The sequence below is a fragment of the Bison bison genome, unplaced genomic scaffold (assembly GCF_000754665.1).
Source record: "Bison bison bison isolate TAMUID 2011002044 unplaced genomic scaffold, Bison_UMD1.0 scf7180017864166, whole genome shotgun sequence".
Classification (NCBI taxonomy): Eukaryota; Metazoa; Chordata; class Mammalia; order Artiodactyla; family Bovidae; genus Bison; species Bison bison.
The window spans coordinates 1,431,529-1,456,295 of record NW_011494738.1 but is presented as its reverse complement, the minus strand read 5'-3'; the positions used below and the strand labels follow the sequence as shown (position 1 = coordinate 1,456,295).

Below are 24,767 nucleotides of genomic sequence, written 5' to 3'. Positions count from 1 at the left end.
GAGCAAGGATGCATCCGTAGTGTCTTTTATAACCTCCTCTTGGATGTCACACACCTTTACTTTTGACAGTCTATTTGTTTTGATTTGTATCAAATAATTTGTGGACATATTTTTCCAGCTTTATTCAGATAAAATTGACAAATAACATTGTATATGTTTAAAGTGTACAACATGGTGATTTCATGTATGTAAATGTTGTGAAATGATCACTACTTTAAGGTGAGTTAACATATCCATGACCTCAGTCATTTACACACACATGCTGAGAACATTTAAGGCCTGCTCTCTTAGCCACTGTCAAATATATAAGACAGTATTATTAAATACAGTCACCATGCTGTATAATAGCTCCCCAGAAGTTATTCATCTCATACTGAAAGTATATCTTTGGCCAACATCTCACCATCTCCCCAACCCCCTACCTCCTCATAACTACAAATCTACCATGTTTTTCTATGAGTTTGATGTTTTTAGAATTGTGGGCATTTTTAAAACAGCTCCAAAGAGATGGGTTAAATCCTGTCTACGGAAGATGTAAAGGTCAAGGCCGCAAGGGATAGCCCAGCAAGGTCTACTGAGATGTGGAAAGAAAGTGTTTACTTTATAATTATTGAATTATCATCAACCGGCATCTCCAGATCAGAGTTGGAATCTGTTTGACTTTATTAACAGTCTAATCTCTTTAAACTGATTTAGGAAACTCCTTGTAATGGGCAGGAGACTCAAGTCCTTGAGACTCAAGTCCTTCCTTTCCCGTTCTGTGGCAGCATCCCCCTTTGTCTTTTAAAACCCCACCTGGTCAGAACATGCTCTCAGGAAAATAACATGTAGCAGCCATTTTTGGCTTCCTATAAATTTAAATCACTATCTCCCCAGTGTGTATTTAAATTTTAAGCACGTGATAGTTAAACAGGTGGCTTTTCCCCCATTAAAGAGATGCCACTTAGAGGGACTGTGATAGCTAGAAGTGTTTCTGAAGAAGGGATGGGGTGCTTGTGGGCCCTGGAAATATCCCACAGTCTTTGGGGTTCTAGGCCCTCACATGATAAGATGGACCTTGCTTATTTCCATGAGTGCCTTTATACTGCTGTGTATGGACCGTACACTGGAGACTTTTCTTCAGTAATTCAGTGCCAAATATCAGTTCACAAAGCTTTTCTATTGCATTTACTACCCAGGGATGGTGTTCACTGAGTAAAAGTAATCAATTTAAGAGAAAAAAGTTTCGTTCTCCCAACTCTACATCGTATGACCCCAAACAATAACTTAACATTTCCCCCTTCAGAGTTATTTCTGTTTCCCAATTGTAAAGGATTGCCTGTTGTATCTCATACTTAAGTAAGAATGTGTAAGATTTTTATTCTTTAGCTTTTATTTGCAGAATCAGTGAAGCAGTAGGTGTTATTTGGAACAGGTTCAGATGTGTCTTTAGAAACAGAGCTCAGATTTTAAGACCTAGTTTTAGCTTAATCCATGCTAGAATGATTGACATATCTTTTGAAACATTCACTTATGTATTATATATAAGACTGAAGATTATATTTTCTAGTGTATTTAAATAGGAATGTAATTTTTTAACCAACAAGTTCTTTTTTTTCCCATAACTAATCTTCTCAATAATGTCTTTCAGGAGCCAAATTTAGAAAGTATGTGGGCCATTCTGCACATGTTACAAATGTCCGCTGGTCTCATGACTTTCAGTGGGTATTAAGCACAGGAGGGGCTGACCACTCAGTTTTCCAGTGGAGATTTATTCCAGAAGGTGTCAGCAATGGCCTGCTGGAAACCGCACCCCAGGGTAAAACCAGTAATAATGTTTCAACATCTGTTTTTTTTTTTTTTTCAATAAAAATTTCATGTAATGGCCTGACATCTCTTCTGAAGATAAAGAGTTAAACCATTTTGAAAAATTCATTCCTACCATAAATTTAAAAATTAAAAAAAAAACAAAAAAACACAGAAAAACGTTTTGAGATATGGGTCAATCGAATGTGGGTCAATTGGATAATTTCCTTCAAAGAATTTTGCTTATACTAAATGAAAGCTGAAGGTCTAAAGTTTACATGAAGAATTAACTTTTGAAAATAATACTCCACATACATTTCAGTCTCCTTAGGACAATTCTGATGGATGGTGGGGCTGCTGGGTCAGGTGACAAAGTAACATTTGGAATAGGAGTCGCCTTCCTAATAGGGATCAAAGAATGATCCACAGTCAGGATCAGCTGTGTTCCAGGTCAATGGATATGTTGGTCCTTTAATTTATTGTACTTTCAGTAGTAATGACCATGTACTATGTGAGGGAATGGTTTTTATTGGGAGGGATTCTGCAGCAGTTTTGACCATGACACTTACCAGCACCTGGTGGTCATGTTAACAGGCTAAAGAGGATTTTTACTGAATAAGTGGTTCAATTTCCTTCTGACCCAGCTTCCTCCGTGGTAAAACCTTCCCGTCTCCCCTCTCCCCTTTTCTCTCTTTCAAAGCAAGATTTAAAACCCAAAGATCCATTATCTAATACAAGTGTGGAAATGGCGGGGGGAGTTACACTAGTCTGTTAATACTCCTAAAAAGAGGGTGAGAGGTATGCCAAACTTAACCAAAAGATGAAAGAAAAAAGATGTTTTAAGAATCTGCAGCAAATGAAAATTATGGTGTATGGTGTATTTTTATTGAACTCAGTAGGATAGAAGAAAGAAAATATTTTTAAACTTTTTAGCCATTAAGAGTCTCAGAATTTCTGCTTGTTTCTTGTGGGGGTATTTCTGCAGACGGTGGTACTGATTCCTACAGTGAAGAATCTGATTCGGATTTATCTGACGTGCCAGAGTTGGACTCTGATATTGAGCAAGAAACTCAAATCAATTATGATCGCCAGGTCAGTAAACAGGAAGCCTTATGACAAATACCTTATAACCCCAAATCTCGATATCATTCAAATCAGACACTGTACTAAGATTGGTTAGTCCTTCGGCAAAAGAAAATAAAAGAATTAGTAAAATTGCCTGCTTCTTATCTTTAAATACAGATTTGAAATAAGGCTTTTACTGATTATGTCAGCAAAAAAATTTTAAGGAGAAGGTAGTAGCAAATTTTAAACCAGAACCCACGACAATTTGGGTTTTCTGCTTTCCTAGCAGCTAAAAAATTTTAAATATCTATTACAGAAAAATGTGCAAGTAAGTTACATGATTTTTCATTTTTCTCAGCAGATCATTAAAACATGCATTTTCTTTATAGAACAGGAGACCCTGGAGGCATGGTAGTTTGCAAATGAGTGATGGTGTCTCTCTTAACTTATGGAGACTATTATCCATTTAATTAAAGTAAAAGCCCAAATACGAAGTGTATTATCTGTCCAGTCAGAAATCATCTTTGGTAAAAAAGTTGGACAATTACAACTAATTGAGTACTGTTTTTTTTAAATAGATATTTAATTTTAGTGCTAAACTGTGTTTTAAAATGCATAATCCTTCACTGGAATCTGGACACGTATCGCCTTCTTAATGGTAATAACTCTAGAGGTTCTATTTTCTTCCTTGTCATTTAACAGAGCTATGTGAAGCAGATTCCATAAATGAACATAGAGTGAATAAGATTTCAAATTTCAGACATAGCAACTGTCAGTGTTGCCCACGGAAACTTACTGTAGGCCTATGACAGCTGCCATGTATCAAGTATCTCTGTGGGGCCACGTCCTGTGCTTTACGTACACCAAATCCAACCCCACAGTAACCCCTGAAAGGTTAAGTACTTTGCCCGCATCCATATTGCCTGTAGTGTTAGAATAAAAAAGTGGATCTGGTCTTCTCTGTAGATGCACGTTCTATGTGCTACTTAGCTTTGCCTCTACATAAGCTCTGAATGTATGACTTCAGATGATGCCTTTTTTTCCAGCCCGTAATTGTCACTCACTGCTTTCAATGTTTGAAAAATTAGATTAGTACAAAAGTAGTCCAATCGATGGACGTGAGTCTGGGTGAACTCTGGGAGTTGGTGATGGACAGAGAGGCCTGGCATGCTGCAATTCATGGGGTCGCAAAGAATCAGACACGACTGAGCAACTGAACTGAACTGAGTCCAACTGATGTCTTGGGTCAACTTCAAGAATAAATCAGTTTGACTGTGTATTGATGCAATATATTATGCTATAGATAAAGATTTGAAAGGAAATGATTAATATGGAAATATGAAAATATTAAACAATATTATACCCTAATATCAAGGTGAAATGGAATGAACAATGAAAGGGGAAAGCAAAATGAACATACAATTTAAAGAAAAAAGAAAGACAAAAGCAATTTTTTTAGTTGAGATGTTTATATTTAATAAAATGGTACTCATAAAAGAATGAAAAGGAATGACTTGATTGAAATTCATGCCTAAGATTTATATATTCTCCCTGACATCTTACTTTCTAAAGTTTTCACCTGTGTTATTTTATTCATGTTGTCTGAATTTGATTCCTGAGTTATTCCTGAGCTGGATGTCTGTTCTACAGATGGGACTTTGAGGCCCACAGAAGTTAGGAGACTTGTTCAAATAAGCAGTAGCAACGCCGAGACTAGAATTCAGTTCTCTAAAGTAGTTGATAAGCTGATGAAAGCATCTGAATTCAGATGAATAATTATCATTAGACTTTAAAAGCTTTGTTCATTGCATCTGTAATACACAAGGCAGAAGTGAGATATCTCTTGACTTCCTTTTTTTCAGAACAATTTTTGGTCAAACCCTAAATAAGAGCTTTATTATAATATTTTCATGATTTTTTGTACTGTAGTTTGATTGAATTAAATTTCATTTAAATATATCAAATTTTTATCTCTTGATAGTAGGGCATAAGTACATTGTAGAAAAAAGATGGATTTTTATCCACATTTAAATTATAGGGAATGTTATCCCAGTCAACAGCATATTTTAGGTCCTAGATTAGTCCAAGAGCTTTACTCTATATCCAAGTCTGATCTGGAAGGTTCATGGGGTCATGAAAGAAGGATAATTCCCAAGAGTGATCACCATGATTTGCAAGGCCACATTTTACATGTCTGAATAATCAAGAGATTTCCTGCCTAGAAGAAATTATAACAAAATATTTAAATTATATTTTATTGATAATTTTATTTAATAATTTCCTTTCCTATTTATCTGAAGTAACTATATTATCTGGATATAAATTAAGAAACATAATAGCAGAATTTTTCAAAAAAATTCTTTTAAATCCCAGTGATTTAAAAGATACTTCAGCTTAGCTTTGTTCATTCAGTTCAGTAGCTCAGTCATGTCCAACTCTTTGCGACCCCATGAACTGCAGCATACCAGGCCTCCCTGTCCATCACCAACTCCCAGAGTTTACCCAAACTCATGTCCATCGAGTCAGTGATGCCATCCAACCATCTCATCCTCTGTCGTCCCCTTCTCCTCCTGCCCTCAATCTTTCCCAGTATCGGGATCTTTTCAACTGAGTCAGCTCTTTGCATCAGGTGGCCAAAGTATTGGAGTTTCAGTTTCAACATCAGTCCTTCCAATGAGCACCCAGGACTGATCTCCTTCAAAATGGACTGATTGGATCTCCTTGTAGTCCAAGGGACTCTCAAGATTCTTCTTCAGCACCACAGTTCAAAAGCATCAATTCTTCTGTGCTCAGTTTTCTTTATAGTCCAACTCTCACATCTATACATGACTACTGGAAAAACCATAGCCTTGACTAGACGGACCTTTGCTGATAAAATAATGTCTCTGCTTTTTAATATGCTGTCTAGGTTGGTCATAACTTTCCTTCCAAGGGGCAAGCAAGTCTTTTAATTTCATGGCTGCAGTCACCATCTGCAGTGATTTTGGAGCCCCAAAAAATAAAATCAGCCACTGTTTCCACTGTTTCCCCATCTATTTGCCATGAAGTGGTGGGACCAGATGCCATGATCTTAGTTTTCTGAATGTTGAGCTTTAAGCCAACTTTTTCACTCTCCTCTTTCACTTTCATCAAGAGGCTCTTTAGTTCTTCTTCACTTTCTGCCATAAGGGTGGTGTCATTGGCATATCTGAGGTTATTGATATTTCTCTTAGCAATCTTGATTCCAGCTTGTGCTTCATCCAGCCCAGCATTTCTCATGATGTACTCTGCATAGAAGTTAAATAAGCAGGGTGACAATATATAGCCTTGACGTACTCCTTTTCCTATTTGGAATCATTCTGTTGTTCCATGTCCAGTTCTAACTAGAAGAAGTAAAATTCAGTCTTATGTTCTCAATTTCATTTGTCTTTTCAAAGAACCTACTCTTAGTTTTATTAATCTTTTCTACAGTTTTCCTATTCTCTATTTCATTTATTTCTGTGCTAATCTCTTTTATTTCCTTTCTTCTAACATTGGACTTCGTGTCCAAACTAAGTCCAAACTTTTTTCTAGCTCCTTGATGTTTAATACTAAGTTCTTTATCTGAAATGTATCTTTTTTCTTAATGGATATGTTTATTAGCTACAAATGTTCCCCTTAGATATGCTTTTGCTGTATCCTATAAGTTCTGGTATGTTGTGTTTCCATTTTCATTTCTGTCAGATTTTAAAAAATTTCCTTTTTAATTTCTTCTTTGATCCATTAGTTGTTCAGAAGTGTGTTAATTCCTACTTATTTGTGACTTTCTCAGCTTTCTTCCTGTTACTTATTTCTCAGTTCAGTTCAGTAGTTTAGTTGTGCCTGACTCTTTGCGACCCCATGGACTGCAGCACACCAGACTTCCCTGTCCATCACCTACTCCCAGAGCTTATTCAAACTCATGTCCATCAAGTCAGTGATACCATCCAACCATCTCATCCTCTGTCGTCCCCTTCTCCTCCTGCCTTCAATCTTTCCCAGCATCAGGGTCTTTTCCGATAAGTCAGTTCTTCACATCAGGTGGCCAAAGTATTGGAGCTCCAACTTCAGCATAAGTCCTTCCAGTGAATATTCAGGACTGATTTCCTTTAGGATTGACTGGTTTGATTTCCTTGCAACCCAAAGGACTCTCAAGAGTCTTCTCCAACACCACAGTTCAAAAGCATCAATTCTTCTGTGCTCAGCTTTCTTTACGGTTCAACTCTCACGTCCATACATGGACTACTGCAGAAACCATAGCTTTGACTAGATGGACTTCTGTCAACAGAGTAATGTCTCTGCTTGTTTAATATGCTGTCTAGGTTGGCCATAGCTTTTCTTCCAAGGAGCAAGCGTCTTTTAATTTCATGGCTGCAGTCACCATCTACAGTGATTTTGAAGCCCAGAAAATAAAGTCTGTCACTGTTTCCATTGTTTCCCCATCTATTTGCCATGAAGTGATGGGACCGGATGCTGTGATTTTAGTTTTTTGAATGTTGAGTCTTAAGCCAGCTTTTTCAATCTCCTCTTTCACTTTCATCAAGAGGTTCTTTACTTCCTCTTTACTTTCTGCCATAAGGGTGGTGTCATCTGCCTATCTGAGATTATTGATATTTCTCCCAGCAATCTTGATTCCAGCTTGTGCTTCAACCAGCCCAGCATTTCGCATAATGTACTCTGCATATAAGTTAAATAAGCAGGGTGACAATATACAGCCTTCACATACTCCTTTCCCAATTTAGAACCAGTCTGTTGTTCCATGTCCAGTTCTAACTGTTGCTTCTTGACCCGCATACAGATTTCTCAAGAGGCAGGTCAGTGGTCTGGTATTCCCATCTCTTTAAGAATTTTCTACAATTTGTTGTGATCCACGCAGTCAAAGGCTTTAGCATAGTCAGTAAAGCAGAAGTATGTGTTTTTCTGGAACTCTCTTGCTTTTTCTATGATCCAACGGATGTTGGCAATTTGATTTCTGGTTCCTCTGCCTTTTCTAAGTCCAACTTGAGCATCTGGAAATTCTCAGTTCATGTACTGTTGAAGCCTAGCTTGGAGAATTTTGAGCATTACTTTGCTAGTGTGTGAGATGAGTGCAATTGTGAAATAGTTTGAACATTCTTTGGCATTGCCTTTCTTTGGGATTGGAATGAAAACGGACCTTATCCAGTTCACTGCTGAGTTTTCCAAATTTGCTGGTATATTGAGTGCGGCACTTTCACAGCATCATCTTTTAGGATTTGATATAGCTCAGCTGGAATGCCATCACCTCCACTAGCTTTGTTTGTAGTGATGCTTCCTAAGGCTCACTTGACTTCACACTCCAGGATGTCTAGCTCTAGGTGAGTGATCACACCATCGTGGTTATCTGGCTTATTAAGATCTTTTTTGTATAGTTCTTCTTTGTATTCTTGCCACCTCTTCTTAATATCTTCTGCTTCTTTTAGGTCCATACTTATTTCTGGTTTCATACAATAGTGGTCAGAAAAAGATACTTGATATAATTTCAGTCTTTTTAAATTTATTGAGCCTTGTTTTGTGGTCTAACATTATCTGTCCTAGAAAATGTTCCTTGTGCACTTGAGAAGAACATGTATTTTGCTGCTGATAAGTGAGATGTTTCATATTTGTTAGAATATTTGGTCTGTTGTTGTTTAGTTGCCAAGTCACGTCCGACTCTTTGCAACCCCACAGACTGCAGCGCGCCAGGCCTCCCTGTCCCCCACCATCTCCCAGAGTTTGCCTAAGTTCATGTACATTGCATCAGTGATGCCATTTAACCATCTCATCTTCTGTCATCCTCTTCTCCTTCTGCCTTCAGTCTTTCTCAGCATCAGGATCTTTTCTAGTGAGTTGGCTCTTCACATCAGGTGGCCAAAGTTTTGATGCTTCAGCTTCAGCATCAGTCCTTCCAATGAATATTCAGGGTTGATTTCCTTTAAGATTGAGTTGTTTGATCTCCTTGCTGTCCAAGGGACTCTCAAGAGTCTTCTCCAGCACCAGAGTTTGAAAGTATCTCTTCTTTTAGCCTGTGGTATTGTTCAAATCTGTTTCATTATTGATTCTCTGGATATTCAATCCGGTTGTTGAGAGTGGGATTTTATGGTTCCCAACTATTATTGTATTGATATTTATTTCTTCTTTTAGTTGTTAATATATGCTTTGCAGAGTTAGATGGTGTCAGTTGCATAAATATTTACCATTGTTAAATCTTCTCAATAAGTTGGCCCCTTTACCATTATATAATGCCCTTCTTTTTCTCTTGTGACCACTTTTAATTTCTAATGTTTTCAAAAACTTGATTTCCTGCAATTAAAGATTTCCTGAGAATGCCAAGATATTTATGTATTTGAAACCTGAAGAGTCTCTCACTAAGTGCTTCTGTTACCCGTGAAGGTTTACAAAGAAGATCTACCTCAGCTAAAGCAACAAAGTAAAGAGAAAAACCACGCAGTGCCCTTCCTCAAACGAGAAAAGGCTCCTGAGGACAGCCTGAAACTGCAGTTCATACACGGGTGGGTGACTGTCACCATCCCTATCAGCTTGTCATCCTTCTCAGTGCTGCCCTCTTCAGGCCGGCTCTCCCCTCCACCTTGCGCTGACTTGTGCTTAACATTTTAACCATGACTCCCCGTCCAGTTTTCTCAGTGTTCTGTGTCCATCTCAGTGTGCGTGTCTAGATTTTTCATGCTTCATGTCCTTTCGTGATACATGTGTTACTGTCACTCCTTGTTATTTCATTTCGTTCTCTCCATCTCTGCTTCCTTCATTCCATAACTCCTGCTTCCTTCATTCAGCTTGGCTTTCCCAGGACAACCTTTCTCTGAAACACTTTTGATCCTAAATTATTTAATAATTTTGAATTTTGAAAATCATGTGCAACTTTCCACACTTTAAGTTGACATCGAAGATTATTTCAACCTAAGCTTAAATGCTTGTAAAAAGAGTATGATATCTAGTATTTTATAAATACTCACAGTATTTATGGCTCACATTATAAATGGCTCCAATGGAACCTAAATGCCATAGACATTTGATTTCCATCATTATCAGTTTAAAAAATACATGAACCCGTATTTCTGTTCTACTTCTCCCACAGAATTTTACCCTAATGTATTATTTTTATGCTGGTAAGTCTTTTATTGATCACCCTGTCTTAACTTCAACAAGGAAAAAACATACCTATCAGTTCAAATTAAATTTAATTTCCTGTGACCATAACTCTCTAACTCTATGCTCTCCAATACAGTATCTACTTGTAGCCAGTGAACACATGAAATGTGACCTCTCCGAATTAAGATGTGCTGTATATAGAAAATGGACACCAGATTTTGAAGACTTAATGTAAAAAATGTATACACATCATTAAAATATTTTATATTGATTACAGGTGGACATGATAATATTTTAGACATATTGGGTTAAATATTCTTAAGATAAATTTCATGTTTCTTTTCATTTTATAATGTGACAATTATAACTTTTTAAATTACCTATGTGATTTACATAATATTTTTATTGGACAGTGCTGCTCTTAGCATTAACACATTTTTTTCTGGATTTAATTATCGTTATAACTATTAATATTAATAATAAATAGCTGGCCAAATCAACATAAAGATAGTATAAATTCTGATAAACAGTTATTAAAAATTTTATTGGAAAGAATATTTATTAAGATAGAATTTTTTCAATGAGTTCAGACATATGTGCATATATATTTCTTATTGCTAAATGGTAATACAGTTTAGCATTTTATCTATTCCAACTTTGCACTTTTTAATGTAAGCACTAAGAAAACTTATTCGTATCTACTTATTTAAGTATATGAGAATAGAGGCAGTTTTATCACAGCAATGGTAATCAATTCTTTAAATTCCTCTTGAGTTACAGGCCAAAAATATAGATTGTAATTTTGATCTATCACGCAAAAATGTAATTTAATGATCCATCAGCTGACAATTCAGTTAAATCACTTTTCAATTTTGTTAAAAGCAAAAAATTGTTTTGGTGTCCCTGGAAGGTTCGACATTCGAAGGTAGCACACCATAGTGAGATTCCAGATGAGTGAGAGGACTGACTTCCTAAACTGGGAGGAAGGCAGTTAGGAAACGGGAAGTGGGAAGAGAAAACCCACCCCTCATCACAGGTGTGTTCTCAGACTGGTCAGTTTTAAGAGAAAGCACATATGGTAGCCGAGGTTATGGAAGCAAATTCTGTTAAAATTACCAATGTCCATTTGCCCCTTTGAAAGTCATCACTTGACTTCAGAGATCCTCATTCCCTCATTGAAGATCGCTGTCACAGGCAACTGTGGAGACACCAGGGTTCTGCTTGTCCGTGTGCTTGTTAGCGTGTTGACTTTATCTTCTCACAACTTCTGCTGTGTACATTCACTGCTTATGTGCGTTTCTGGGACCTGTGCTTCAGTTACAGAGGCTACGATTGTAGAAACAATCTGTTCTACACACAAGCTGGAGAAGTGGTCTATCACATTGCTGCAGTTGCTGTCGTGTATAACAGGCAGCAGCACTCGCAGAGGCTGTACCTGGGGCACGACGATGACATTCTCAGCCTGACCATTCATCCAGTGAAGGACTACGTGGCCACTGGGCAGGTATATATCTCCCCTGTAAGATGCGGATTTAGCTGAAGAGAGAGGATTTAGTTTCGAACTCAGTTTACACATAAGAAACTCAAGAAACACTTGGTAGAAATAAACCTGAGGTAGGAAGTTGAAGGTGCAGTGAATGCTGCATCATTTCATAATGGTGGGAAAAATCAACCCATACATACCGGGGTTCCATCCCTGGGTTGGGAAGGTCCCCTGGAGAAGGACGTGGCAACCCACGCCGGTCTTCTTGCCTAGAGAGTCCCATGGACAGAGGAGCCTGGCAGGCTATTGTCCATAGGGTTGCAAAGAGTCGGACGTGACTGAAGCGACTTAGCACAGCACAGGAAGTTGAAGGTGCAGTGAATACAGGATCATTTCATGATGGTGGGAAAATCAACCAATACATACCAGAACTTTTGGGAAGCCTTTGAGGGATTCTTATTCTGACATGATGAAATCTGTGAACAGGATTAGGTGAAACTAAAATAATATAAGTTCCATGAAGTCTTACTATATTTACCTCCTTACTCTGAACTCAGTATATCCTAGGTACTCAAAACTGTTTACTGAATAAACCATATTTTAATACCAGTGTAACATCTAGTGTATAGTTATTGTCATAGAACTTAAAGTTGTATTAATTTGGGCTCATTCATTATTTTAGCCTTCAAAAAACTAAATTTTATCTGAACCATCTTGGAATGCCTAAACTTTGGATTGAGTCTATAAGTGAAAAGCTGCTCAAAACAGAGCTCTGTGTTCAATTCAGCAAACAAAGAATCTGTTAAACTCAGATCTTGCTGGTAAAGCAGTAGTATTGTCAACAGTATTTTCAGTATTGTGCTCTTTTCTACCAGTGTTTAAGTTGCATTTTTATTTGGTTTTATCATGAGCTTTTAACTGTAGGAAATACTTCACCTGATCCTCAACATCAGAGTGGCAAATTCCAAGAAAAACTACTGGTATGAAGAGACCTGGGTTTGATTCCTGGGTTGGGAAGATCTCCCAGAGAAGGACGGCTACCCACTCTAGTATTCTGACCTGGAGAATTCCATGGACTATATAGTCCATGGGGTCGCAAAGAGTCAGAGACAACTGACTGACTTCCCCTTTCCCTTTCACTTTTATGAGGCTGAAAGATTAACATGAGACAACAAACTATTTCTGAGACTTGACAGGAGGTAGAAGTCTTTGAACAGGCTTTATAGCCTGATGTTCATAGCCATGGATGAAACTGAGATATGTAGAGAGTCAGCCCCCAGAAATGTGCATTTGGTGGGGAAAGAGTTCATAGCTCTTATATTATTTGTAAAAGGATTACAATCCCCCAGAAGGAAAGAGCCATTAAGTTAAACATGATTTGCTCCTCTTCCAACTGTAAATTAGATCATCTATTCTGTCTTAGCTGACATTAAATTTTATAAGTAATTGATCACTGCTTTGCCTTTTCACTCTTTCCTGCCCCCTGCCCCTTTTTTGTCTTTCTTAGAAACAGATGATGCCTGATTCATGGGTATTTAACATCCTTCCTTTGAAAGAAAAACCAGAGATTGGTTCTTTACCTAAATCCCTGAGGATCCACCATACTTTACACTGTAATTGGTGGGAAGCAGACCAGTATGCCAGTACCCTCTCCTGGGGTAATTGGGCCTCCACAGGCCAGTGTGAGAGTTGGGTGGAGTCTGCTGAGTTACATGCATGACTTCATGTCCCATTTTTCCTTTTAGAGTCATCATACCCAACAAGGATTTTTTTTCCCCTGTGTATTATAAGTGTGGCAGCTTCCCTTGTAGCTCAGTCGGTAAAGAATCTGCCTGCAATACAGGGGACCCAGGTTCGATTCCTTGGTTGGGAAGATCCCCTGGAGAAGGAAATGGCAACCCACTTCAGTATTCTTGCCTGGAGAATCCCATGGACAGAGGAACCTGGAGGGCTATAGTCCATGGGGTTGCAAGAATCGGACACAACTTAGCGACTAAACCACCACCACCATTATAAGTGAGGAAAAGCAATTTAGTGGTACAGTTCTATCTGTTATTGGGAATTGGTGTGATAGAAGCTTGTGTCCCCTTGAGGAGTAGCCACTTAATGACAGAGTTAAGCCTTGAAACTTTCACTTCCCAGGGGTAAAAGTAGGGCCAGGCCTCCTTGAGATGGGTAGGTAATCGGGGCAAGTAAAAGAGCTCTTAGGATAGACAGTGTCATGAAAACGAACAGCTGTGTTTTTTGATTAAGGAGTGGAATCATGTAGAGTTGAGAAGGAGGGAAGGGAAGGATAGAACTGACAGAACAAAGCCCAGAAGACATTCAAACTAGAGTCTTAAATGTCCCTTAACTGGGAGCCATACACCAGATCAGGCTCTGCTAGGACCCATCAAGACATTTAGACTCTTGGTTCCTCAGCTTCCTCTTCTGAGAAGCAGTGGAGTCGGACCAGAATATTTTCCAGAGTCTTCCTGCTCTCCGCATATGTGGGGTTTGATTTCTGAGCAGCACTTGACTGTAAGGAACAAAATCACTTTTATTATAATTTATAAGTTGTTAATAACACTCATCCTTTTAAGGTTGGAAGAGATGCAGCTATTCATGTCTGGGACACGCAGACTCTAAAATGTTTGTCACTGTTGAAAGGACAACATCAGAGAGGGGTGTGTGCCCTCGATTTCTCAGGTAAGCACCCGTTTGCCGCCAGAGTCACTGACAGATTGATGGGAAGCAGACCAGTATGCCAGTACCACATTTACTTTGGGTTTTTTGAATCCTTTTATTTGGTTTAGTCCTGCTTGTAAGGAGTGAGCCCTTTGTGTGTCAGCTGCCCAGTCTTAGACTGGAAATCGGGTATGTGAATATCTCACTAAAAACGTGGCCTGTAGACCACGTCTCCTTTCCTCCTCTTCATTTCCTGTCTCCTGAGTCATTACCCAGAGCTCACCCTGTGTTCTGCATTTGCTTGAGAGATTTGAAATCCAGAGCAGCTGTTGCCACTGAAAGCTGTCGTTGCAAATGTCTGGCAGTGACTCAGAGCATCAATTTCATCTCTTTAAATAAATGGAAAGACAGCACTTGTGATTTAAAATATAAAGGACTAGAGGGAGGGCTGCAAATTCTCTGCAAAAGGCCACTTTACAACACTGGTGTTTTGAAAGTCAAATTTCATATTGAAAAAATAGAACTGATGTTTCCATCTGTTTAACTTAAAATTTGAACACAGTGATGTTAATATACTAACCGATGAATAAAATTTTCTTCAGAGTAAAGCCATTTCTTTATGCTGGAATTGAAAAATGGGGGTTAAAACACAAAAGGTGTAAATTTTACCTAGAAATTTTTAGTAGTCCCAATTGTACATATTAGATCTGGAGGGAAAATTTCTAACTTTCTACAGAAAACTGATTCTGTAATTTCTTTTTTTATAAACTCCACTCAAATGTGTACAATATGTATAATATTGGTTGTTAAATTCCATTTTACAACTCCAGTCTCTCTCTTATATGCCTCCCTCTCTACTTTGCTCCCTCAAGCTGAACTTCTCTCATCTGTGCCATGGTGGTTATGCTGGTCTCTTCCCATTCCCACTTCCTCCAGCTCATCCTGCCCCCTTCTGGAATCCTGTGGAAGTGCAGTAACATGTCGCTCCTTGGACTCTGGCTGACTGACTCTAGGCTGAGCCCTTATTGAACTTTCATGGCCTTCCATGATCTGGCCTTGGTCTTCACTTGCAGTGTTTTCATCCACCAATCCAATCATGCTCCTTTACGTCTACCTATCTGGAGAGCCTACATGTACTCCTGCCCTTCTTTTTGCCTGTGTTCCATTTTCATGTGTCTTGTTTAACCATCCTTTAAGACCAAGCTGAAAGTTTTATACTCCAGCCTTCCAGGGAGAAATGCCCTGTCCCTCTGCACTGCTTAACCCATTTGTTGTTATTGCTCTTTGGGTACCTGTTAGAGTCCATGGGGTACTGTAGTTATTTGTGTTAGCATCTCCTATGGCCCTCTCTGAATGTAAACTATCTAGCCCATCTCTCTGTTCCCCACTGAGCATGTTATAGTGCTGTGTACACAGGGGCTACTCCAAAAACGCGAATGAATGAAGTTTTGCTTAATGAGCTCTGTCTTGCCTTTCACTACTGCTACTAGAACTTTACATGTAAACCATCTTTGGATGAAAATCACCTTGATTCTCTGACCAGTCACACAGTACAGGTTTGTGGGGATATCATATGCACCTTCCCATATGCCCTAAACTACTATACACGTAGTTTATCCCAGGCCCCTCAGATCGTTGCCTAGGATAGAGAAACCAGATACTCTAAGAAGAGGCTGAGAAGCGGATTCTGTCCCTGCTTCTAATTCTATTTTAGGCAAATTAAGAAATGCTCAGATAAATATTTTCTGCATAAAAAGATATTTCGGTTTTAACAATACACTCTCTATTCACCAGATAACAGTCACTAGGGAAGAACCCATTTATGCAGTAAATGTGTTATTTTTGATTGTGAAAAATCACATTTTTTGTCTCAGAATTTAAATACCATGTTAATTTTATAAATGGCGCCCAAAAAGCTAGGTGATAGTTTGAGAAAGCTCTACAAGTAAGGACTATTGAGGAAGTGTCTATTGCGTTTGATCCATCACCGTGTATGGTTCCATAAAGATGAACTGTGGTTGGTTGATCTTGGTGGTTTCTGTGGCCCTTCTGAAGGTATGAGCTGAGCCTCTTCAGTTTAATTTATATTCATAGTCAGACCTTGTGTTATGATACAGCTTTAGTCTTAAACAGACACCTGCACAGCTTTACATGTAATGAAGATCCAGAGAGTCTGATGGTATGGCTGAGGTCCAGAGCAGGGACCCAGGGCTCCTGGCTCTCAGTCCTGTAAAAAAGTCGCCAGGCCTGGGGCCATTGGGTGGCAGGAGCTGTGCCATCACTCTCCCTGCTCATCCTCCTGCCCCTTCCTGCCCCTGCCCCCCACCAGGGCTGGAGTGAACTTTTAGCAGGAGAGTCACTCAGCGTGATCCCTTACTTCCTCACTCCCTCTAGCCAATGGTCAGGGTTCCAGCCCCCCGCACCCCCATTCTCCAGTGTAGATGTGTCATGGGCACGGTAGTGCATAGAGGCTGCCACATGGGACGACCCCTCCCCTCTGGTGAAAGAGACCCCTATGCTAGAATCGCCTCGAACCAAACACTTGTGTGAACTGCAGCAGGAACAACTACACCTTTCCTTTTGGGTACTTACAGGAAACTGAGGAGTTTAAATCAACATGATGAGAGAGAAGTTTTACAGTTCCCAGTTTAACCATGTAAACAGGGTACCCACATTGGATATTATCTAGCCAGGGGCCTATCTGTGTGCCTCAGTGTACCCCCACACCCACCTATCTCTTAAAAGTCGGCCCATTTGGGGGGATGTTGTGGAGACCTACTGATGATAGAAATTCTCATGGAAATACAAAGCAGGCACATTGTATGACAACTAGACAACAGATAAGCAGTTATCACTAGGAATTTGGATTAATCTATTCTTGCCCCTCTTCCAAAGCAAACAAAAAGAAGACATTTTTAATCAAAAACATTTCCAGCAACATAACCCATACCTGTAAATTGTGTCAACAAGAAGGAATGAATTTATATTGTGTCACTTAACTGAGCAACTCTTTAACCTTGTGGATTTATTATCACTGTCTAGGGAAAATGGTGGAGAAGGCAATGGCACCCCACTCCAGTACTCTTGCCTGGAAAATCCCATGGATGGAGGAGCCTGGTGGGCTGCAGTCCATGGGGTTGCTGAGTCGGACTTTCACTTCTCACTTTCATGCATTGGAGAAGGAAATGGCAACCCACTCCAGTGTTCTTGCCTGGAGAATCCCAGGGACGGGGGAGCCTGGTGGGCTGCTGTCTATGGGGTCGCACAGAGTCGGACATGACTGAAGCGACTTAGCAGCAGCAGCAGCAGGGAAAATGGAGGTCTTTGTTTCTGTGCTTGCAGTCAGGAAAGTGCTTCCACATGAATGGAAAACCGATTAGAAAGAGAAAAGTTTAGCCACATACATATTTTCTACCCTAAATATCATCCTCATATTTTTAAAAACCTTCATTGCATAATAGTAATATCCACAAGGGCACATCTGAGATTGCTTGATTTCATTGTGCTTCAGTTCCAAAAACCTATGCATTTTTTATGAGTCCTGAATATAGGACCAACTTGTAATTGCCTGAATAAAATATTTCTCTTTCTAATTTGCCCTTTGCTGTTGACATTAAGTGCCTCAGAATTATTTCTGGACTATGTCACAAAATATCCATAATTAATACATACTGTGACTAGAAAGGACATTTCCATATGTTTGAAAGTCAGAAACTCCAGCTAAATGGTCAAGGAACAATGGATTTTTCAAAGCTAAAGTCAAGCCTCTGTGAGGGGAAATAAAAACTGGGAAGAAATCCACTTCCCTGGTGACTCAGACAGTAAAGAATCTACCTGCAATGTGGGAGACCTGGGTTCTGTCCCTGGATTGGGAAAATTCCCTGGAGGAGGACATGACAACCCACTCCAATATTCTTGCTGGGAGAATCCCCATGGACAGAGGAGCCTGTCAGGCTACCATCATTGGGGTTGCAAAGGAGCCTGTTGGGCTCCTCAATGGGGTCGCAAAGAGTCGGACACGACTGAGCAACTAAGCAGAGCACAGTTATATTTCAGAACTGTCTGATATGTAGAAATCCCCCACACTTGCAGAATTCAAGAAAAAGTCACCATCCTAAAAGAAAAGGTATGTTTGTTGAGGCATCTCTGGATTTGTTCTGAGGCTTCATTGCTACTAGGTCACAAATTGGGGTAGAAAGGTGGTATAACTGAAGACAAGCTGATGGGGCCTCATAGAAGTTCTAATAAAAAGAAACAAAAAGCAAAAAAAAAACTTACTCTAAGGCCTTTTTCAAAAGATGTAAAAAAATAAATAAAAGACAATCACTTAAAACATGTGAACGTTTGCATTAAGAAGGACATCTAACATAGCTACCCAGGTTACAAAAGAAAATAAAATATAGGACTTACAAATGCAAAAAAAAGATGGGGGGAGACACTGAATATCTGTGCAGTGTTTTTGATTTAAAATTTTATGTAACAGAACATTCCCTCCATACCATCCGTGGAGACACTCCATTTTTATCTCCTAATGTCACCAGTATCATCAAAATTCATTGAAAAACATCTCAGTATGAGGATCATGTTGGAAATGTGATGCAAGTACTATAAGTACGTCTTAAGAGCTTACAATCTAAAAAGGGAACGAGAACTCTTCAATCAAAATCACCAAATACAGAGACATGCTAAAATAGAAACATAGCCAGGCCACACCAAGAGATACTAGGAAAAGTCATGTTGGTTGTTCTGAACAAGAAGTCATCACCAGTCCCTTCTTCCAAATGCATGAAAAGAGACCAGGCACAGTTTAAATCCTGGTAACATTTAAGCATGAGGACATATTCATTATGATTTAGAAGACACATGTGTGTATAGTAGTCACTTCGTGGTGATTTAGGCCTTTAGCAAAGTGTTAATGTCTTCACCTAATACTATAGTCTAGGAGCTTGAAATAGTTTATGTAACTTCCAAATCCTTGCCTCATACTTAGAAGCAGTAGAGGATTGGGAGTGATTTGGTTTGTTAAGCCAGGCTCTTCTTTTTCTTACTTTCCTTTTTCCTCTAGAAAAGGAGCAGACTGCTGTTCCTAGTTGGTTGGGGGATGGTCTCTGGATCAAGTAAGGTCACTCAGGGGTTGGACACGAGTTAACCAGCATTCGGGGAGGGTTACTAGCTATAGCAAATATGAATACAGAAGACCCAGTTAAATTTGAATTTTAGACAAGCAATGCATAATTTCTTCATATAAGTATTCTCATGCAATATATTCATGCAATATAATATTGTAAGGGACATACTTGTACTAAGAAATTATCCATTGCTTATATGAAATCCCAGTTTGACTAGGGCTCCTTTATATTTCCTGGCTACCCTAATTTGACATCTACCCCAGGGCTATCTTTGAAAATACCAGTTGAAATCCCGAGTGGGCTGTGTGAGAAGCCCACTCACATACTCATTTCTTTACCCTGTTAATAATGGTTCCCTGTTGTCAGAGAAGACACCCCACTAAACTGAGGCTTGGTAAACTTGGCCACCATCTCCAGCCTACTCCAAGCTGGGGAGGAGCTGCTGACCCAAGACGTTTCTCCTGTAAATCTAGCTCTGTGAAGGTGGCAGCAAAGGAAAGATTTATTCACTGTACCTTTTCTTTGGTCTTGAAATGAAAAAGCGAATTAACTATTTTGATTTCAAATTCAATTATGTCTCTTATATATTTTTTTTATTTGACAAACAGCCTGTCCAAATCATTGATAGTATTATAAATAATATTTAATACCAAGAGAAAATGTTCATCATATAACAAGTGGAAAAAAATAGTATGTTCACTATAATCCTGGTTTTGTTTTTTCAAAGCACATTTATGTAGGGAAACTTATTGATAAGATATGCATCAAATGTAGGCCTAGAAATTTGGAAAATTCTTAAATCTCCTTTGTATTTTCTCAATGTCCTACAACAAACATATTACATTTGAAATAGGGAAAGTAAGAAGTTAAGACTTTTTAAATTATAAAGTCATTTTTTTGAAGGAATTTTCCAAGTTAAATTTAGTTTCTATAATGCTCTTATCTTGGAGGGTTAAATAGAACCAGTTTTTTAGAGCTCAGAATAGACTAAGAGTCACAAAGTTAAATGACTCTTCCAGTAAATGTCATGAGCTTTATCTGACACAAAATAGACAAGGTTTGGGGGACTTACTTGAGAAGCTCCCCTTAGCCCTGTGTCTGAGACTGGAGTGTTGGATCAGCAATTCAGTTCAGCATCTACTTATTATATATTGAGAAGCTCCGCTATTAGTACTTACGCATTTCATTTAGTGAGATTCCTTTAGTGTATTCTTCTTCTAAGGTCAATTTCTTGTTCCTCTTTACAGTATATAAAATGTTTTGGTTTTTCATTGAAGAAATGAGTCATTTGACATTTATGTTGTTTTCATACAGCTGATGGAAAATGTCTGGTGTCGGTTGGTTTAGACGATTTTCACAGTATTGTGTTTTGGGACTGGAAAAAGGGAGAAAAGATAGCTACCACCAGGTAAGAAGCTGCCCGGGTCTTACAACATCCTGCCGATGATCACACTTCAGTAAATGTTAATAGTTTGCCTTCTCTGGTAAGATTTCATCTTCAAACTCAGATGAAGTTCATATCTTAACACCTAAATGAAAACATATTGTAATATTTCGTGGTGACAGACCTGACTTAGAGGAATTGATGTTTATTTCAGGGAATTGAAGAATTCTGAAATCCTTTCCAGAGAGTTATCCACCACTTTGCTTTTAGTAGTCTATGCATTGTCTGTATCAGAGCTTTTTACCAGCAGTAGAAAAGCCACTTTTCTCAGCCTGTGCCTTGGCCCTTGTTTTTCAACTGTCTTAGCATCTGGTGAAGGAGCATCAATGTCACTGAAGTCAGCAGCATTTGTCATGAAGCTGTGGCATGCGGGAAAGGAGGCCCATCGTGTACATCTGCCACTCGCTTTCAAAGCAGGCAGATTGTTTCACTAATCTCCCTGTCTTATAAATAGACTTTCCAAGACCTACTGCCGTTTACAGACCACCTGTCCTCCCACACCCCAGCCTCCCTCCCTGCTGAATCAGCCCTAAGTCTGAACATTGCTTTCCATTCCTGCTTGCTTTGGGCTTAGCTGTTTGCCTGGCCATGGTCAGAGGTCAAAATAGTTGGCAACTAAGGATGATTTGTTGTCCAAGACATATTATCGGTATATCTCTCTATTGGTTCTTCCCTGTATGAACCAACTTCCTTTTTACCTTGCACCATAAAATCATTTTAAGTTGGTGGCTTTGAACTCCAGTATTCACTTTTTAAATTGATGTTTCCCTCTACAATATTAAATAGGGGGAAAGAGGGGTTTTCACAATTTGATTTGATGAATGAAGATCTATAAATTGCTGGAGAGTCAGAGGAGAAGCAGATGGAATCTTGAGGACTCCAGCTGACCATCTTAGGATAAAAAAGGGAGCTTTTCTGATGACTGCTATTGAGATGGAATTCTTGGCAGCAAATGGCAGCTCATAAATCTGCCTACCCAAGCAGTTTTTCTTTTCATCTCTCTAGTATTCCTCATGGTTTTATCACTCACTGCTGATACTCAGATTTAGCTTCTAATCAGAACTTTGCTTTCCTCTTAGATTAATATACTATATTTTACTTTAATATTTCTGCTAACTACCATTTGTATCATAGTTCATTTCAGGTAAAGCACATGTCTACATTTCAAAAGCCCCAGGAACTCAATTTCCCTACTAGAACACCCTCTGCAAATCTGATTGGCTTACTTGTATGCCAGAAACAGTAATAAAAGTGGAAGAAAGAAATATTAATATTTTAGAAGTATATATTTGATATGTTTGTTAGTGTTACTACTATTTAATTACCACAAAGCAACTTATCATTATGTTAATAATGCCATTTATTTTTGGAATTGCTCCAAAGCCACATGTCACATTCCCTGAAGAGGACCCCTGCAGAATTACCCACAGAGAACAATTTCACAGATGTAACATTCATCCAGTGCTCTTTCCAGGAAGGTGTGTCAAAGATTGTTAAAGTTCTTTGGTTGAATACTAGATTTTTAAGCAATAAATAATATTTATACAATGTTAAAACAATCATAGATATTTATGTAAATAAGTAACCAAACAAAAAAAATTAAAATTCTACTTATGGCCTGAGGATTAGACTGCTTAAAGATACAAACTTTAAACACAGTTTAAACCATGAAAGAAGTGACAAAGAAAAAGGAGTAATACTTCACTGACGGGACCTTACTGACTCCCGGGAGTCATCGTAGCTCCTCCAAGGGTCTCATTTACTCTCAGAGGATGGCTAACTCAGTGATATCCTTCACTCTGCTCTTCTGTGTCTCGGTCATTGCCACCATCACCTAGCCAGGCTCAACAGCAGACCTGCATCCCGCAGGTTGTGGGTTCTGGCAGGCAATATTCCACAGTAGTGCCCATGACCCAGGATATGAGATTCCCCATGAGAGGAGGGGCATAGCTCATGGCTAAGACGGTATCACCTGTGGTGCTGCCTGCTGCCTGAGGCTTACGTATTGCCCCCCTCCAAATAGCCACCCGTCAGTTGTCAGCGTGTTTAAGTGAACCTACATTTTCATCCGCTCATAGAAATCAGACAGGTTCAGACATAGCCCATAAAGATCTTATTACAGATTTTGATGAGACTTGAACCAATCTCTTTGCACACTTTTTTGTTGATCTTTGTTAATTTTCATGAATGACTTCAGTCACCTCCATTACAAATGAATTGTTTAGTCTCTTTCTTTTTCAAGGTTGGTATACAAGTAACCCATTTAACAACCAAGAGCAATCTCTTATGGGCAGTAATGAAATAGCCTGATACCAGTGTCGCTCGGGACACAACAAAAAGACAATTGATCAGGCACTTCCATGTCCCTTTTTTTGGATTTCTATCACACCAGTAACAAGACCAGGGACAATGACTTTTATTAACAAACTTCATCTCAGAAGTTTAAACAGTGGGGACCTTAGGCAAAAGGTACAAATTATCATGGTGTGCATAACAAGAATACTTCAACATTGAAAAGTACTTGTGTTTTTACTTTTAGGGACAAAACACAGGGCCATGTGGAGATGTAAATGTACTTTCAGAGTATGCACTACTGTTTTAACTCTGCTGCTTGATCTGGTTTAAGTCCCTACCCTTACATACATTTAGTGAATGTGATCAAGTCTCCTGAATATGAAAGTGACACCTTTCCTTTTTTTAAGATATGGATCTCTTTTTTAAAATAACATTTATTAATTGTCTTCTGTTTTCAAAATAATACATGATTATAGAAAAGTTAGCACAGAAAATCTCCAAGAAGAAAATGATTCATAATTCTACTACCCAGACATAGCTATGGCTAACATTTTTAGCCTGTATTCTTGGATACATATTCTGTGGGTATTTTTATCTGTTTTATTCATATATGGAATATTATACATATTGCTCTGTAACTTGCTTTTTTTCCCCACTCACCAATATATCATCTCCCTTTCTTCTTCTCATTGTTCCCTGGCTTATTCTTTGTTATTCTGTATCATAAGCTATTTTCAATCTTGGGCTGAGACATAAATCAAGTATTCAGTCTTCCAGTTGTGGGTTACCTGTGCATATGGCCCTACCTGGTAAATTACCTTTGACACAGGCATAGGGACTTGCCCTGTATTAGGGCAGCAGTGCTGACTCTCCTACATTCTTATTCCATCAGTTGTAGGACATGAAACTCTTTCTGTTTTGTTTTTCTTATACACACACACACAGAGTTGTAGGCAACTTCCATACAAATTTAACACATGTCTAAAGGAAAAAAATGACAGAGGTAATTCAGTGAGTGTTCTTTATTTAGGTGTTGACATTGACATGCCATCATCAGTCAGTTTAGAATTTTAGCCACAAGAGAAACAACACTGGGGTTTTTATGACATCAAGAAATTAGATGAAAACTAAAATGTGCAGATATGCAGATGACACCACCTTTATGGCGGAAAGTGAAGAGGAACTGAAGAGCCTTTTGATGAAAGTGAAAGCAGAGAGTGAAAAAGCTGGCTACAAACTCAACATTCAAAAAACGAAGAGCATGGCATCCAGTCTCATCACTTCATGGCAAATAGATGGGGAAACAATGGAAACAGTGACAGACTTTATTTTCTTGGGCTCCAGAATCACTGCAGATGGTGACTGCAGCCATGAAATTAAAAGACGCTTGCTCCTTGGAAGAAAAGCTATAACCAACCTAGACAGCATATTAAAAACCAGAGATATTACTTTGCCGACAAAGGTCTATCTAGTCAAAGCTAAGGTTTTTCCAGTAGTCATATATGGATGTGAGAACTGGACTATAAAGAAAGCTGAGTGCCAAAGAATTGATGCTTTTGAACTGTGGTGTTGGAGAAGACTCTTGAGAGTCCCTTGGACTGCAAGGAGATCAAACCAGTCCATCCTAAAGGAAATCAGTCCTGAATATTCATTGGAAGGACTGATGTTGAAGCTGAAACTCCAGTACTTGGCCACCTGATGCAAAGAGCTGACTCACTGGAAAAGACCCTGATGCTGGGAAAGATTGAAGGCAGGAGGAGAAGGGATGAACAGAGGATGAGATGGTTGGATGGCA

General features: G+C 38.9%; 1 protein-coding gene across 3 annotated transcripts in view; it reads left to right on the top strand.

Moving 5' to 3' along the window:
• EML6 (echinoderm microtubule associated protein like 6) overlaps positions 1-24,767 on the top strand; it is a 278,316-nt gene that overhangs the window by 174,532 nt on the left and 79,017 nt on the right. For all 3 annotated transcript variants that reach the window (XM_010841676.1, XM_010841678.1, XM_010841677.1), the window contains 6 exons: positions 1,631-1,798; positions 2,771-2,877; positions 9,238-9,356; positions 11,272-11,458; positions 14,020-14,125; positions 20,548-20,641. In XM_010841676.1, coding sequence (XP_010839978.1) covers positions 1,631-1,798; positions 2,771-2,877; positions 9,238-9,356; positions 11,272-11,458; positions 14,020-14,125; positions 20,548-20,641 — 781 coding nt within the window. The remainder of the gene's footprint in view (positions 1-1,630; positions 1,799-2,770; positions 2,878-9,237; positions 9,357-11,271; positions 11,459-14,019; positions 14,126-20,547; positions 20,642-24,767) is intronic.